The sequence below is a fragment of the Dreissena polymorpha genome, chromosome 5 (genome assembly GCF_020536995.1).
Source record: "Dreissena polymorpha isolate Duluth1 chromosome 5, UMN_Dpol_1.0, whole genome shotgun sequence".
NCBI classification, from domain to species: domain Eukaryota; kingdom Metazoa; phylum Mollusca; class Bivalvia; order Myida; family Dreissenidae; genus Dreissena; species Dreissena polymorpha.
The window spans coordinates 61,597,187-61,615,258 of record NC_068359.1 but is presented as its reverse complement, the minus strand read 5'-3'; the positions used below and the strand labels follow the sequence as shown (position 1 = coordinate 61,615,258).

The following is an 18,072-nucleotide window of genomic DNA, read 5'->3' as shown; positions in this document are numbered from 1 at the left end:
ATGTGCAGCCTCGGGCCCCTAAACAGCTTAATCCTTTCTTCAACACCTTTATACTAAGGGGCAAACATAAATGGTAACGACTTATACGCCAAAGCACGTGGCTTTGGTTGATGGTCACCTTACCGGACAGGTGAGGTTTTCTCCACCCCCACCCCCCCCCCCACACACACAGCAAAGGCCGCACAAAAATGAGATTTTTTTTTTTCGTTTACAAAAATAATAACTCGAAATTGCAGCTGAAGTTTAAAATTCGTCCTTACTTTCGTGCGTCATATAGTAGCTAACCAAGCTATCATTGGTTGATATAATGCAACAGTGTTGTTTGAATCGAGGGAATATTGGGCTTTTCTAAACTCGAGCGAATTCCGGGATCAGTCTATTTCTTCGCACGAGAAGTAAAGCCGATGTGCGGTGTACTCCTCTGGAAAGCCCCCGGCGGGAAAGGCACGAGTCAACTACAGGGGTAAATTATGTATAATGTCAATCTCCACACATAGTTGTCGTTCCTTTTTCTCCGATAAATCTCTGCCATTACAAGAAAGCCCTACCAGATTTGGTAGGATTGTATTTATTTTTGTTTAAGTATTATATTATGAAAAGTAGTATCATTTACTTTTATGTTTTGAAAATAGCGTATAAGTTTAGGTTCATTATATAAAACATAACTACATAAATTAAAAAAAAGAGTAAAAAATAACAACGGTACAATTATTGAACCACGTGGCTAGGCTATCATTACGTGGTTGGTTATGAAGGCAGGGATTTGCTTCAGCTATGCTGGTTCCAGTCAAATCTCTGCGCGGATGTTAGTAGAATATATCTATAATGTAACCGGTATATTAGTTGAGGGTAACCGTATCTGAATCACTGTAATTCAATTGTTACCTCCCTTTGCAATAAATCTGTCTCAAAAAGTAATATTAGCGAGAAAATTAAAATTATTTGTTTGTGTCAGATACATTTGCCGAGGGACCATATCCATGTTCATTTGGAATCTGTTACACCAGGTTACTGTTGTGCTTATCATTTTGCAATTTTATTAAGTACCCAATTGTTATCTGGTCGAGAGTAAATCACAAAGATCACTCTTTGTTAAGTACAAATTCTCGACCCTGCGGGTGGTATTGTAGACATAGCATAGGCTAAAGCATACATGCCATAATTTTTTAGGTCCAAAGCGGGACATTCCATAAAAAACTGTCGGGACATTTGACCAAAAAGCAGGACACCTAAAACGATTTATCATTCCACCTTTACTGTAGTCAGTATAGTACTAACAAAAACTCTTGATACTTTTATTCAAGACATAAAACATCTGATATGAAGCATGTAATCTAAAACATAACAATAACAGTTTTATTAAATAAGACAAAAGCAAACAACGAGATAATATTCATCTTTTTAGAATACAAAATCTGGAACATTACGACAACAATACTCTTTATATTACTTTCAATGGCAAACATTAACGCAGGGGAGGCAATCCAGTACACTGAAAGTACTGGTTACAGTAAACTATCCGTCATGCATAGCAACTCGTTGTTTTTATTACAATTACACCCAATTACACTAGACAGGATGGGTATCACTTATTGGACTGTTTGTTGCGATTTTGAAATATCCCGCTATTTTGGAACTAGACATTGAATGTAAAAGACTCATTAATGAATTAGAGTTAATTTTACAAAACAATTGTTTTGTAAACCGTTTCAAACAAAGACAAAAACAAACACATTTTCAGCATTTATTTCATTATAATACAACTATCGATAGCAATTAGCGACCACTATCTTGGAGACCACCATGGTGTGAATACCTGATAAAATCAATAATTAGCCGATTAATCGCTGATAAGGTGTCATAAACAACACTGGTACACACGAGAAGTAGAATCGGATTGTTAATTGGGGGCAATAAAGGGCTAAGCAGTGTTAGCGAAACAGAGCTTGAATAGCGAATTTTATTGGGAACCTAGAGACCTTACATCTTTTTTTACGAATGTCGGGACAAATCGTCTCATATCGGGACGCTGGGACAAAGGGCCCAAAAGCGGGACTGTCCCGCCGAGATCGGGACGTCTGGCATGTATGCTAAAGTAAAAGCTACTTCTATGTCATGGAATTGTTAAGCACTGTCATTTGATTCCAGAATATTGTCAAACTTCTACTTAACAATAAAACAGATACATTCTTTATTTATTTGTTCCACTCCCAGTTTGACATAAAAAAGTGGTTTATTTCTACTAGAATGTCTATCCGTTTTATCGGCCCTCTTAATGAATACATACAAATTTTTTAAGTGAACAAATACAAAAACACTCATGTGTAATATGTGAATCTCTAATTAAATGTGTATTCTTGGACATAACAACGAAAACTGCATTTTAATTGACAATGTTTGTTACAAATACTGGCTAGACTTAGCTCCCTTTAGTAATCTGTTTCATGTACAATTGTCTCATAGTATCGGCTAAGATTTGTTACTACATGTATTCGCAATTTCTAATGTGCTTTTTCTTAAAAAGTTACTTAATTGAATAATGAGATTTTCTCATATTGTTTTTAAAATATTTCAACATTTAATTCAAAAGTAAGCAGCATACAAAACATTTGATAAAGCTACTATTAATCCATAAGCAAATTAAATTAATTGTGTGTTACATAATTCTCAATCATAGCATCACCCTGGAATAAACATTACCTACTTGCCAATGAACACCAAAAATCATGGGAATGATCGTCATTATAATCATGGATAACCATTAAATAAATGACAACTTCTAAAATTAAAAAAAAAACTAACTTTCCAGCACTTCTTGAAGGGTTTTCGTTAAAGGCACAATACTGTGAGGTAGACCTATACTTAGAATGAGAGTAAGAGATAACCTGGTCAACCCTAATTTTTTGTGAGTGCAGTGCCAGCAGATGACAAAATTCCTTACTTTTTGCTTGCCAAAAATTATGTTTTCAGTTATTTTTATTTAGAAAACGTATAATAGGAAATCCGCTATATTTTACACACTTACTTTCACAGTATCCAATCTATTGCTATCAACCATGGACACCATTTTCCTACCATTTTGGTTAACACCTATATTTATATTCATCAAAATCACCACTCCTGCAGCCAAAAACACAGTGTAGAGGTGTTTACAATAATTACCTTAACAACACCAACCAATATAACCATTTGCTATAGATCAAGGGTACATGATTGATTTTGAATTAAGACATAAATGGCATTGCACTTATTCAATTGTTTGCCTTACCTAACTGTGAGATTGTTATTTAATAGCTCAAAAAGATTGTAAGTACAAATTTAGCATACGTTCTGCACTTACAATTCAATCAAATTGGTGCAGCATATATTTCTTTATGAATTATACATTATTTACTGGAATTATTTATTATTTCTTATTTTATTGTACAGCATTTTAATTGGAAGGGTCAGTTTGGAAGTATGCCAAGATAATGATTTTTCTTATAATTTAAGATCTTTTTTTCATTTTAGGTATCGTCTTAAAAAAGATAGGACTACACTAACAAATGGTAAAGCATAATATTCTATTGGCAACATTCTTCTATTGGCAATATTCTTGACAAGAAGTCCAGTGTGTACTCTTGAAGGACATGATGTTTGTCATGGAGATGAATCAAACTTGCAATAGTGCAGATGGAAGTGTTGTCTGTGGTCTTTGTTTTCGGAAATTTTCTTGCAAGTTCTCGTTTATTGATCACCAGATATTTTGTGGTCCACCTCAGCAACCAGTCTTCTCCGGTCAGTCCCAGTCTCAAAGCCCAGACAACCAGCATCGTGTTATTAAAGAGGAAAACAAGCATGGCGACGGTTGCAGTCAGGCTCTGTACAGTGAATCTGTGAGCAAATTGTACGACGCAAGTGGAACTGAAATTTCATGCGAGACAAAAGTGGAAAGTATGGAACCAGTTGTTAATGTAAACCCAGCGGGAAATACCCCTGTAAAGAAATTGCCAAAGACAGGAGGAGGGTACAAAGCCTATCCCTGTGACATGTGCGATCGTTCATACACACGTAAAGACCATCTGACTCGTCATAAGCACATTCATACTGGTGTGCGCGATTTTAGGTGCGAGGTTTGTGGAAAGGAGTTCTACCGCAAGGATAAACTGCAACGTCATGAGCGTACCCACGAGAAGGCTCCGTTAGTATCGTGTAGTATATGCGGGAAGCAGTTTTCACGCAAAGAGAAACTTTCTCAACATGAAAAGACGCATGAATTGAAATTGCTGCAGGATAATCAGCCTAGTGTTGCAATGCAGGGTTCGAATTTAACAACTGGTCAGGTGGGACAATTGCAGGTCGGACAAGTTCTTTGAAAATCTTCTTGCCCCAAAATATAAGCTTCTTGCTCGGGCATCTAAAACTGAATTTACTGGTACTGCAAAACTATTTAAAACAGAACATATAACACAGATCTGTTATTAGACAATTCATTCTGGCAAAATGTCCTATCCACTTAATATTGGTTTTATTGCCCCCTGGCTCCATGTGAACCAAGGTTAAGGGCCCTAGAATAGTTATATTTGCCAACAGCTTGTCCAGAGATAGAGATTGTGATTTAATAGTAAAGAATTATTTGACACTCATTTCCCGCTAGTAGCAACGCTCTCTTTCCTGGTATGCAAGCGTTGTAGTCGATATCATTATGTACATGTACATGTTTTTTAAGGATTTGTTTTATTTTCTCATGTTTTTATGCTTTTATGTTTAAATAAGTCTACACCCATGAGTTCAACCATCATAAGTTACTGTAATTACTCTAAGTTTTCAGATACTCTGAGTTTTCGGACACTTTCGGCCAATTTTTTTTTCCATGGCTCTTTATTTTTGGACATGCACTTTTCGTCTATCATTAAAGACTCTAAATTTTTGGACAGTATATTTTACAGGGCTATTTTTTATTTTAACAGATTTCGACACTGTATTTGCTTATCTTGTAACACTTAGATTATATATTTTTACTAACAGATTAAGGTGTACCGTTAGAAAACAATTTCTTCAACAAACATCATTTTGAATGATATGTTCCTATTAAGGAAGCAGTATGTTTAATGTTTTTTACTTTTTTGTTCTGTATCATTTAAGGCAAGAGTAAGCAAAGCTGTGAAGTTGTATTTATTTCAAAGTAGAAACACTATTTTGCATTGAGTTATTGATATTATTTTAATATAATTATAATTTTGGGACATTAAATTTTTGTCTGTAAATTTTCAGGCACCTGTAATTTTTGAATATCTTCCGTATTTAAATTTTCTGAAAAAATAATCATTTTTATGTGTCTGAAAACTTAGAGTTATTAAGTACATAAAACATCTTATTGTGATTCAGGTGAAAACGGGTTACAAAACATAAAATGTGTTTTATGTTTTATTGCATGACTTGTCTGTAAAACTTTATAACCGCAGTGTATGAACGTTGCGTTAATGTTAATGTATGTCTTTTTCTTAAATTTAATTGCTTACTATTTTTTATAATTATGACAAGTATTTAAATGTTAATAGGATGTGCTGCTTTAAGTAGATAGGTGGCAAATAATAAACATGTACCAGATTGTATGGTATTTGAATATTGATACCTACAGTAAATTGATTAAAAATATCCATGCATGCATTTTTTATCACATCATGTGAGGGATAAGGTTTTAGTGGTGTCCGCCAGTCTGTCAGTCCATTTGTCTGTCACAAATTTTTCGGGGCTATATCTCAGAAACTATATGAGATTTGAACATGGGTGTATCAATATTAATGAGGAGAATAGCCATTGTTATTGTACTGATTTAACGATATCATTTATGAAAAAGTGTCATGCACAGCAACCTTAAACTTACAATTTCCTAAATAAGAGTTATTGGCTTTTGTTAATTTTTGATGATGTCCATCAGCGTCCTTTCTCAGAAACTACCCTATATAAGATGTCAACATGAAATTTCATAGGTGTATAGATATCAATAAAGAAAAATGCATGGCACAAAATAATAACCCAACACTTCTTTAACCTTTAAAGCGCTGGAGCTGAGTTTTAAAGGCCTTTGCAAACAGTTTGGATCCAGATGAGACGCCACAGAACGTGGCGTCTCATCAGGATCCAAACTGTTTGCTATTCTGATAGTGTTCTTTGAAAAAAATCGAAGAAAATGCTAATTTTAGAAATTCAGCAGAAGACATTTTAGCAGAAGACAAATTTCCCAGCATGCAAAGGGTTAAGTAAGAGTTATTACCTTTTGTTGTTTTTGTGTTGTGTCATTTTCGAGAGCTATATGTGGGCTATATCACAGATAAGATACAGGATTTCTACATAAAACTTCATGGGTTTATCAATATCAATAAGCAGTGGTGCTATGCAGATGAACCATAACCCTACACTCTCTTCAGAGTTATTGCCTTTTGTTGTTTTAGTACCGGTATTTACCTTTTTAGGGCTACATTGTATATCTCAGATACTATACCATATTTCAACATGAAACTTCATCATCATGGGTGTATACATGTAAAAGAGGAGAATTGCAATATATTAAAACAATAACACTGAAATGTGTTATTTTACACTGTATTTATTCATCTGCATCCATCAATAAACAATCAAAGCACTGAAGTTGTATGCTGTTTTATAATCTTAGACGCAACTCAGTTTTCAAAATTATGGTATAGCTTTTTATATTGCAAGTTTGAAATGAACACTTTCAAATTTATAAAAAGTGTGTCTTAAAGCACAGGTCGAGATGTTGTTTTTTTTTCAAATCATTAATAAAAAGGTAATTTAAGCTTCATTTTGCGAAAACAGGGCTTTGTGCATATGCATTCATTGTCATCCTAGTACCAGAGACTCTCTTTAAACAAAAACACCATACAATCAGAAAGTGTCGTCCTTGATTAGCTTGTGCACATTGCACAGGCTAATCAGTGTGCACAGGCTAATCTTATTTCACATGCATCAAGCCCCGGTTTTCCTGAAAGCATCAAATTTGTACAGATTTCAATGATAAACACTAGACTGGCCAATGTCGTATTACAAGCTGTGTAACATTATAGATCATATACACATACTGCAGTGTAGCAGTGGTTAACTATAAACAGGCAGATGCGGTGGTTATCGTTCCTAGCGTAGTAGAGCAGACGCTCCTAGCATTCGTCGTCTGCATAATTTTACTGCAGGTAGTGCAACAGGCAGTGGTTATCGTTCCTAGGGTAGCTTAGCGCATACTGACTTGCAAAACTTGCTCTGTAAACATTATTTGTGAGCTAACACTCACAACTAAAAATGTTGGTGGGGATATCAATTGAACAAGTTTGCATGTTTGATTTTTTGGCTGTATTAAGCTTTCACATTAATGTTTTGTATATACTTTTATAAGGAAAATGTGTATAAAATAGTTCAATGTTATGGTACTACCTTTTGTGCTGGTTAACAATGGAATGGTGCATGTATTATTCTGTTAAACGGCCTAGACAAAATATTTATATAAACTGTCAAAATATTTATATAAACTGTCATGGGCCAGTCAAAAAAACTATTAAGGGAATATCAACTTTAAAGTATTTTTTTTCATCACTGGATTGCATATGGTGTACACATTATTATAGGTCCATTTTTCTTTATGCAAACGTGTTCAACCCATGTATTTACAGTTGTATCTATCCAGACAAATGTTTTCTTCCACAAAGGTTTACATATTTTGTGAAGGATTCCTCTTGCCAATCTAAAAGTGGACTGATAAGACTTTTATCAAGGGTCCTGTCTGTAAAAAAGGAGGCCCAAAGCATTCGTTGCTTTTTTAGCTGTGAATTGGTTTTATAATATTCTTAACTTGAAATGTGTTATAGTTAGTATCAGTATGTAATCAACATAGTACATATTTAAGAATGTTTTATTTGTTTGTCTTTATTTCAACATTTCAGTGATTTCCTGTTCATCTAAAACCATCACAGTGCATGGAACTTTATCAGCTTCTTGTTCTTTATCGTCAGAGCTGTTTTATATTGAGCATTTATTGAATATTTGCACACACACACACAAACGAACACACATTTTGAACCAACGGAAATAAAACATGTAAGTTTACGTTATTAATAAATGCCCTAGTATAAGAAGATCTTGAACTTTTGTTAAAATATTGCACTACATATTCGGGCAATTCAAACAAAACCATAGGACATTTTTGTTTTGAATCCATAAATGTATGCCATTTTTGCTCACCTGAGCACAATGTTCTCAGCACAGGTGGTTAGCGTGTGGCTATGATATTAAGTAGTGAAAACATCATTTTGAATGATGAATTATCATATTATAACGAAAAATTTACTTATCTTAAAAAAAATTCTCTCTCAAATATATATATATATATATATATATATATATATATATATATATATATATATATATATATAAATAAATATATATATATATATATATATATATATATATATATATATATATATATATATATCTATATATATATATATATATATATATATATATATATATATATAATATATATTTGATAGTGAACATTTTTTAAGGGAATATATCTATATATATCTATATATATCTATATATATATATATATATATATATTTAGTGTGACCTATTCCATGAATTATTTTGACCACAGTAACCAACACCGTGTGCATCCCAGCTAGTGCACTTATATAGGCTGATCGATGCAGAATATTATCATAAATATCAAGCTAGTGTGTTCCATGATGGCAAACCGACTAACTAAAAACTGATGCGTGTGTAACATGTAGGCCGATTCACGTCCTCTGAATTAATGGGTAGGTTGTATCAGCCCAGATAATGTACTGATGCACTATATTTAAGACCAAAACAACATTGTTATAATTATAAATTAATTTGGTTGATTAGTACAGACACAAATCTTTTAAACAAAGGTAGTGTACATGTAGGCCAACGCATGTACTCATGGTTTAAAACGAAAGCCAATAAACATATACATTATATGCCAATTTAGTGTGTTATAAGTTGAACAATGACTGCTGACCTCCCGAACTGGTTGTCGCCCAAGCAGCCCATTACCTAATTATGTCACTACAGCTCTCCGGAATTTCGACATAAAGACTAGATCATGACGTACGCAAACTGTTTTTGGTCCAAATAGCCCAGTAGATGGAAATATTTTTTGAAACATTAGACAATTCTTCACATTCGGAAAAGATCAGGACCTACGCCAACTGCTTGTCGTCGAAGAAGTCCGGTACCCATGTCACTATGGTTCTTAGGAAAATTGACATCCAGACTAGATCACGACCTACACCAACTAGTTGTCGCCCATTGAATTATGTACATCATTATGGCCCTTGGGAAACCTGACATAAAAACTAGAGTGTGACCTACATCGACTGATAGCCGTACATGTCGTCCTGTATTAATGTCACTACAGTCTTAAGAACTTAACAGCTTAAGAAATATTGACATACATTATGACCATCGCTAACTCTTCATCGTCCAATGCCCAAAGTATTCCAGGTCATAATGTCAATGAAGCCGTTATTAACCCTGACATCAAAACTACAAGTATAATGACCTACGCAAATCGGTTGTTGTCCAAGTAGACTACATGTGGTCGTTTTACTGACAGAAAAAAAGCGACCGATTCAAATGAAACTTGGTAGGAATGTAAATCTGGCATTGACTGACCAAAGCCGCCCGATTTTAACCGGTTGGGTAAAGGTCATCAAGGTCATAGTGGTCATGAATTTTAGAGCGTAAAATCGCTAAAATAATTAAACCTCTCAGAAAAACGTGGGCAGTTTCAATCCGTCCGAGGGTCGCAAATGTTCAGAGGGATCATATCCTAAAACTAATATCAGGGTCAAAAGATGATCGCTTGAAATCAAAGTTTCGATTTCAAGGGGTCTCCTGGAATTACTGTGCTTTTTGACATGCACGATCAGAAAAAGTAGAAAAAGGAAATTAAAAATAACCTTTAGTGGGGTCGCGTGACTCCAACAATATGGATACCTTTGGAAAGGTCTTACTTTGTTCTTGAATATGCAAAAAGATTTTTTTGAACCGGACAACCCGTGAAGGAGTTATGACCCTTTTCGCTAACTCTACTTTTGTTTTGTGGGAGGGGGTTACGCTCAAACGACCGGGGTAACTCTCTAGCCTCGTTACTAGTATTATGCTATCTACATTTCTTATACCTTATGCAAAGATAGACCGAATCGAGACCTATAGCGCAATGGGTCTCCGATCCGGTGTAAGGTGGTAATAAGATAGCTATTGTCCTTGAAAACATTCGTTTTCACGTCTACCCGCGCACTAGGACTCGGGGCGTTCATTTTTTATGCTAATGACAGTTATATTTCATATTCACGATTAATTTTCATGTTAAATTATTTTTTTGTAAAAATGTGTGAAATTGTGGAAAATTTATAAAGCGTAGATGTCTTCCAAGACAGGAATTTGCAGTAACATCAGCTCAAAAATACCGCCAAAAAGTACTATAACGCAAACGTACATATAAACCATATATGCCAATACAAAGATATTATAAGGCAGAAATTCGAAATACTCATCAGGAAATGTTGTATGGTATTTGAGATATGACCGAAAAATATGTTTACTGTGTTGTTGTTGTTTTTTACCCTATTTTTTTCATTTCACTCTTTTAAGCGTAGTGATTATACATACGTGTATATAGTTGACTGCGGGCGGTAGAAAAAAGTACACCTGATTTTTTATGTGCAATTCAGGGTGCTTGGAATATTTGGGGTCAATTTAGATCGAGAGGCTTAATGGGGTGCCTCTAAGAAAATAAGCGGTTTTTGCGGCTCTTCTAAACTTTAATATCAGCAAAAGATATCAATAAATTTCTATGAAACGTATAATATATATTGACTATTATGTATATTTAATTAAAAAAAATAGTCTCCATCTACACTATTATACAGAAACATACATACACCCAAGAGAACCAGTGTCAGGGAAATTGAAAAAATGACCTAGCGATTAGAAAACATATCGGAAAGGGATGACAAGTATGTAAGATAAGAGTGACAAACGGGGTTTCTTGAAATGTTTTCGACTTAGCATTTAAATTATGCAATTCTTTACATAAAATACATATATTTTTGTTCAAGCTTGTACAGCAAGACAAACGGTCTAATACATAGAATGAAGTTAATAACCGTCCGTGGGTAGAGTAAAGATATAAGAAATGGGGTCATGTATTTTGAGCGGAAAAAGCCCTTTGACACATATAACATGTATAGCCTTATTTTTACCTAAAAGGACCTTTGTATATTAAAAAAACACACTCCAGATTCGTATTCAGAAAGGTGTTCTTATATAAATATTAAGATTTTACCTCATTTTATTGCTGGCAACAGCTAGACACGAATTTCACCCTGATGGTACGAATGTGTAGTCAAGTTTTATGTAGGACCTACCGTTTCTAAAAAAATAAATAAGGGGGTTTGTGCAGCCCACCCCAGGCCTTTTTACGCTAAGAGTCTATTTTTTATCGTTCGTCGTTCAATTTGACTTATAGTTTAATAGAAGTTACAATGTAACTAAAGATGTATGGAATATACACCCTCAGAAACTGCATACCATATAGTAATCCAGTACACATATCACTATAGCCATTAATACCCTGACATCGAGACATCAAGGTCTTCTGATAATTTATGATTTTCTTTGTAAATATTTTTTTTTCATGATTGCAACTTCAATTATATACAAATGTGGTCGGATAAATAAGCTTCTTAGCGGTAGATAGTATATAATTATCTAAACATCGGTTTTGTGCATTTTTCATGAGCATTACTTTTTCTTATCTCTCTCTAAAACTACTGTTCATGTGTATGGTAGGGACGAACGACAACTCTGCTAGGAGAATGATAAATAACAACACCAACAATTTAATGTTAGTAGTTTTAAACCACTCGGTGTTAACCACACGCTTGCATCACACCAAGCGTTTTTCCGTAAATTGAATATTCATCAATGTGTCAACAAACGATCTTTAAATAACGTAGTGACGTCACCATCTATGTATAGAATAAAGGCACGCCTTATTCACATATACCTGTTGTCATCTAACACTGGCCTGACATAAGTCTGCACTAGGAAGTATTAATAATGCCTAACATTCGGAGATTGGAAATAGTTCTCGCGAATCCACAGATTGTGTATTATTCTGGACAATGTGTTCGAGGACAGGTTATTGTGGAACTTAACAAAGATACGAAAATGAGAGGTATATACCACAGTAGCCGAGGTTATAACCCTGATAGTTAAGCTATGTTGTTGTATGTTTTTGGTGTTTTCTACTACACACGTTAAAGGGGCCTTTTCACAGATTTTGGCATGTTTTGAAGTTTGTCATTAAATGCTTTACATTGATAAATGTAAACATTGGCTCTAAAAAGCTCCAGTAAAAAATCAAGAATAAAATTAAAAAAAGAAAAAAAAAGTAAACCTCAGCAGAGCTCGAACCAGTGACCCCTGGAGTCCTGGAGTAAAAACCAATTAGACCGCTCGGCCATCCTGCCAAGTATATATAACTAACGTATTTTATACTTTATATAAGCAATCTTCGTAGTTTCACAAAGTATAACGACAACAACAGAACTCTCCAAATTATTAAATCGTTTCGCGTTGCAACGCTTAATTTATAATTTTCAGGTTTTTAAATCGTAAAAAGATGCACATACTGGCTATATTATAGCATGGTAAATGTTCAGTATTACTGTTTCCTCACAAATATCATAACTGAAACGAAAATTTGCGAATCTGAAAAACTTTTTTCAAATTTGTCAATTTACCAAAACGTGAAAAGGCCCCTTTAAGGCCTCATGCACATTATATCCGTTTGAGCAAAGCTAGGACCGAAACAAACATAGGTCCCTCAGCATAGTAAATTGAGTTACTATGTTTAAACAAAAAATCATTATGCGAATAATACTTTAACTCAATCGTTACTACAGTCGTTTTACACACGATAATATTTCGGAATTAATAGCTGGTGATTCTATTGAAAGACTACGGACGTGGTTCATAGCCTATGAGACGTTGTATTTTAATTATGCGATATAAAAATATGTTTATGTTGTGTATAGTTCATCTTAAATGCTTTGAGTGGTTATGTTGATATCTGGGAGTCTGATTTTTTGTAACTAATGTTGTCCTTGTAGCTGTTAGTACTTCGCCTGAGGAATCACCGACTAGTGCTCGATGTTTCTTTGTCGGCACATGTACTACTTTAAAGCACCCCTTAAATATACTCTTAAATATAATACAAAGTACCCTGGGTACGTGCAATAAACCAACAAGAACCCTGGAGTAAGGCCGGTACGTTTTCAGTATATTTACTGTAATATACGGAGTACTTTAAATTAGTACCTGGGACGACACAGATTTAAAATAAAAGCTTTTTGCATTCTGTTTCTGTTTTCATTAGTCAATTCTCATTATCACATCATGTTTTTATCTTATTGTATAAATGTCACAACGGAGTGTTTGTTTACATGTATTCATTTTTGTTTATTTCGGGGCATATTATTGCTGTATCTAAAAGGTATTCTAACACAACACTTATTAATAAATTGTTATATACAAGCTACTGTTCATAGTTAAATACTCTATCTAAGTCATGTTCATTAAATAAAACGAAAATGTTTAACAAATAATTACAGTTTTACCATTTACGTAATATAAAACGGTAATTAATTCAGTACATTAAAGACAATGTCGGGCATCATCCTCACATCTTTTAACTGTAAACAATAGTTACTTCCGTAAAGTTAAAAGCAAAAGGTGAGCAATTGAATCCTTATTTCGAGTAAGTTGTGAAAACAACAACCTTTAAAGAATCTACGCGGTAGCAATTTAATTTCAGTGCTTTTATATTTCGCTTTTATAAATCCATGTGTTAATATTTGCTGATTAAAGTTCCTTCGTACGCATCTAAAAAACGTGTTTTTATAACAGTGCAAAATTGTTGCTGTTTTCTGTCAAGTTCCACGGGGTATGACCGAATAGCGGAATGGGCTTTCAGTGTTCGGAAAAGGCCTAAATTAATTTATGTTCAATGTTTTAAAAACATTTATTGGTATTTCCATAAACAGCACCTTACATTGTGGTTATATGTTAAATTTCATTCAAATCCATCATGAAATGATTTAACTTTACACTATTTTTGAATGCCGTACTACGATACGAGGAACGGAAAAGGGCGAGCACCACGGAAAGGGCTCGTAGCAGAAAGGGGCTTCGGCCTTCGGAAAGGGGCTAAAATTATTTATTTTAAAATGTGTAGAGACATTTATTAGTATTTTCACTAACGAAACCTTACTTTATGTTTACATTTTAAATTTCATTCAAATCCATCAAGTAATGATTTAATTTTACAATATTTTTGAATGCCGTACGATACGAGTAACGTGAAAGGCTCGTAGCGGAAAGGGGCCTCGGCCTCCGGAAAGGTGCTAAACTGATTTAATTTTAAAGTTTTAAAGACATTTATTTGAAATATTAATAAGTATGATATGAATGGTATGCACTATGTAATTAAATTAACAAATATGTATTGGGTAAAATAAAAGTGATAATGTATTGTTTTAATATATTCTTAAAATGCATTTATGCAAAATAGTAACAAGCTCTTTAATTAAAACCTCAATATAATTCAATTTGAGTGGTAATACAATTTATTGACATTGATAATTTAATTGGGATGTAAATAGATGAGAGTGAAATATGCTATGAAATGTAAAACGACTTTTAACGGATCTGTCCCACTTTTATGAATAAATCATGTTAAGTGTTTAACATACTGGACATAGCAAGGCAAAGGAACACCGCTACAATAATCGCTTACCTCATGTTAACTATAAAGAAGAAAGACCATGATGCAAACATTATTAGGAATCTTGCAAATGTTCCAAAGATCATAAAGGCATATCGACTTCAAATTATTTATTACATTGAACAAATAGATTAATTTTTAATATCTGTTGATGGTTCCATAACAAAAAGGTCTCTTCGTTAAATATTTTTATCAACACAATTTTGTTTCGGTGACACTTCGAGAGCGCTAGAAAAAAGTAATAGTAGTAATAATATACGAAGTAGTTATAGCAGAACGGTACCGTTGTAAAAGTCCCACTATCCAATAATATTAATGTGTGCAGTGTATATCTTTATCAGTGTATATCATTATGCTTGACGATATCATCGTCAATTGGTAAATATGCATACAATCTGGTACTACAATATGCGTGTAGTAAAAAAAGGTGTAAAACTCAATATGAAATAGAATCAAGAGACAAAAGACCGCTTTATATAAACTTAAATATGAAATAGTTGTTACAACAGTAATACAGTCAAATCTTTGGCATGTTATAACTTGATTGTTTAATTTAATAACTCCGTAAATCACGACATTATTTATTCACATCATTCAGTTAAAGGTGGTTTTCATCGTGTGTTCATAAATATTACAAGCAGAAAATACTTCTTCTTTCTTAATATTCAATACGTTATTATCAAATTTGCGCGGTGCAGAATGATTTAAATACCTGCGTAGAAACACTGCAACATCAATGGTGTTAATTATATTCTTGGATGTGGTCGAATAGAAAACCATATAGACACGCTATGTGTACTGTTAAACAGGTAACATCATTTTGACAACAACTTTTAATCATACGATGTTAGGTCTAATCCTTTCGAAACAATTACATCAAGCGTTTCATTTAATCACTATTATAAAAGCCATAAAATACACACAAAATTCAATTATACGCAAAATTACATTTTAACAAAATGTAAGTATTAATATAACTTGAAATATCAGAACTCCAAATCGCTGAGTATTGACCAATAAACAACCATGATGAATCAACAATTTTTTAAGAAATGAACATTGATTTTGTATTAATTATATGAACACGATTGAATCATCGTCATTGAATGCGCATGTGAAGCGAATGGCTGTTTAAACCCTAGATAATAATTGTAAACGATAAAAGATAAGAAGATACATATACTTCCATAGTAATTCGTGTTTTGGAAAAAAAACTGTGAATTGATCTAACGTATGTTAAATTAATTATCACACAAGACCGACATTATCTTCAGCATCATGATACAATAGGTCATAAAAGTGCATTGAAGTCAGATGAACATTTGTTTTATTTATAAATGGTATTGCAAGATTGTGAAATATATTACTTAATAGATCAATGTTTTTGATAAAATAATTTCTGTTGACATTATTCATATCTATTACAATTAATACTAATTTAGTGAAGTAAATATTGCATGAATATGACATTATAGAACGTACAGTATTAAGAACTTCATTAGAGTATACTATTTGAGCTGAAATCTTTTATTTAAAATAGTATTTAGCATAATAATATGCATATAAAACAATATATATATTTAGACTGTAACGTAGATCACACATGTTTACTTGTACCTATACTTTGATTGTTTAAAGTCTCGTAATTGTAAAGATAGGATAATGCAGAAATAATTTTGGTTCTAATGATAAAAAAGTTGTTATTTTATAAAACAAAATAAGTATTAAAAGTCTATAAATGAATATTGTTTTCTTTTAATTTAGGTAACGTAATTAACAAAGTTAGGAACATTCACTTGAGATACAACAGATAAATACTCTTTTAATCATCAAAGTATCCATCTGTCATTGAAAAGTTACTTACAAATATATAATACATGGATCTTTTGTTGGTTTCAACATACACTGCAATTTACGTTCTATACGGGTTATAAAAGTGCACTTGATGACCTTTGACCTACTTGAAAAGCAAAAGCCAAAATCAGTTAAAAAATGAGATAACCCTTCATGTATCAAATATAAGTCAGTTCAGGAGTAAAATCAGTAATAGTATCTGATAGCTTACAATTTTGTCAATATTACCTCAATTTTTAAAGCAAAATGCACTCATTGACCTTTTGACCTAATTACAGGGTCGTCCAGCATCACAGAGGGTGACATCCCCTCCAGAACTTTAAAAAATGTTTTTGCAATCATTATAACATAAAAGGAAGCCATGCCTAAAAAATGCCATCAGATGTAAGATTTCAAGAAATTTTAGGCCAACTAACCAGCATAAAACCAGAACAGCCTGCGAGTAACTCACAAATGTTCGTTTGTTTGAATGCTGACTTTTTTTCTGGTATTTTCTTTTTTAGTTGGCTAAACCGGTAGTTTCTTGTATCGTCGTCTAAATTGTCAATTAGTCCGTTTGCACCGTATATATCATTTAACGGTTCGTCGCGATCTTGTGTGTTTAACCCTACAAAATGTTCAAGGTATATGTTGGTGTTTTCTTTCAAATGTCGGATGCAAAGCACATGTGTAGACTGGTTGACAAATATAAATTATACAACACAAATATCAGAATTATACCACATATATATCAAAATATTGCATACATATATGAACTTTTAGAACATATATATGAAAATATCGAACATAAATATGAAATTATACAATATATATTAGTTATGCAATACATATATCGGATTTTACCATATATATATGAATTTATACAACATATATATGCAATTATACCACACAAAAATGGAAATATATAACATATATATATATATATATATATATATATATATATATATATATATATATATATATATATATACAAATATACCACATACATATGGAAACATTAAATTTTGCAACGTTTGACAAGCCATAAGTATGTGCACTGAAGTGGCTCTGTAATTTCTGTTTCAAAAGTTTATTAAATATGCAAAATGAGTACGCACGCATTAGAGAGAGATTCATACAAAACATATGCTTCTATACTGCTTATATACCATGCTCGGTATAAAGTTTACAAATGGCAGGTTCGAAATAATTCGTTTTCTTTGCACTCATGATCGCTTTAAACGTTAATTATTAACGTTTTCATTCGCAATTTATTTACAGAATCACTACAAATGTCAAATACAATACAGAAAATACATAGTTGTTTCATTTATCTATAAACATATAATGGATTGAATATAACTGAT

At 32.9% G+C, this 18,072-nt stretch overlaps 1 protein-coding gene and 1 long non-coding RNA gene across 2 annotated transcripts in view; both read left to right on the top strand.

Annotated features, from left to right (window-relative positions):
• The first annotated feature begins 883 nt into the window (after positions 1–883).
• LOC127831770 (uncharacterized) lies at positions 884–7,901 on the top strand. The gene is made up of 2 exons (XR_008026488.1): positions 884–1,007; positions 3,511–7,901. It is a non-coding gene; the product is annotated as an uncharacterized LOC127831770 (long non-coding RNA).
• Positions 7,902–12,004: 4,103 nt separating this feature from the next.
• LOC127831895 (arrestin domain-containing protein 17-like) overlaps positions 12,005–18,072 on the top strand; it is a 42,761-nt gene continuing 36,693 nt past the window's right edge. The window contains exon 1 of the mRNA XM_052356973.1: positions 12,005–12,262. Within this exon, the coding sequence (XP_052212933.1) occupies positions 12,145–12,262 (118 nt within the window). The 5' untranslated portion in view covers positions 12,005–12,144. The remainder of the gene's footprint in view (positions 12,263–18,072) is intronic.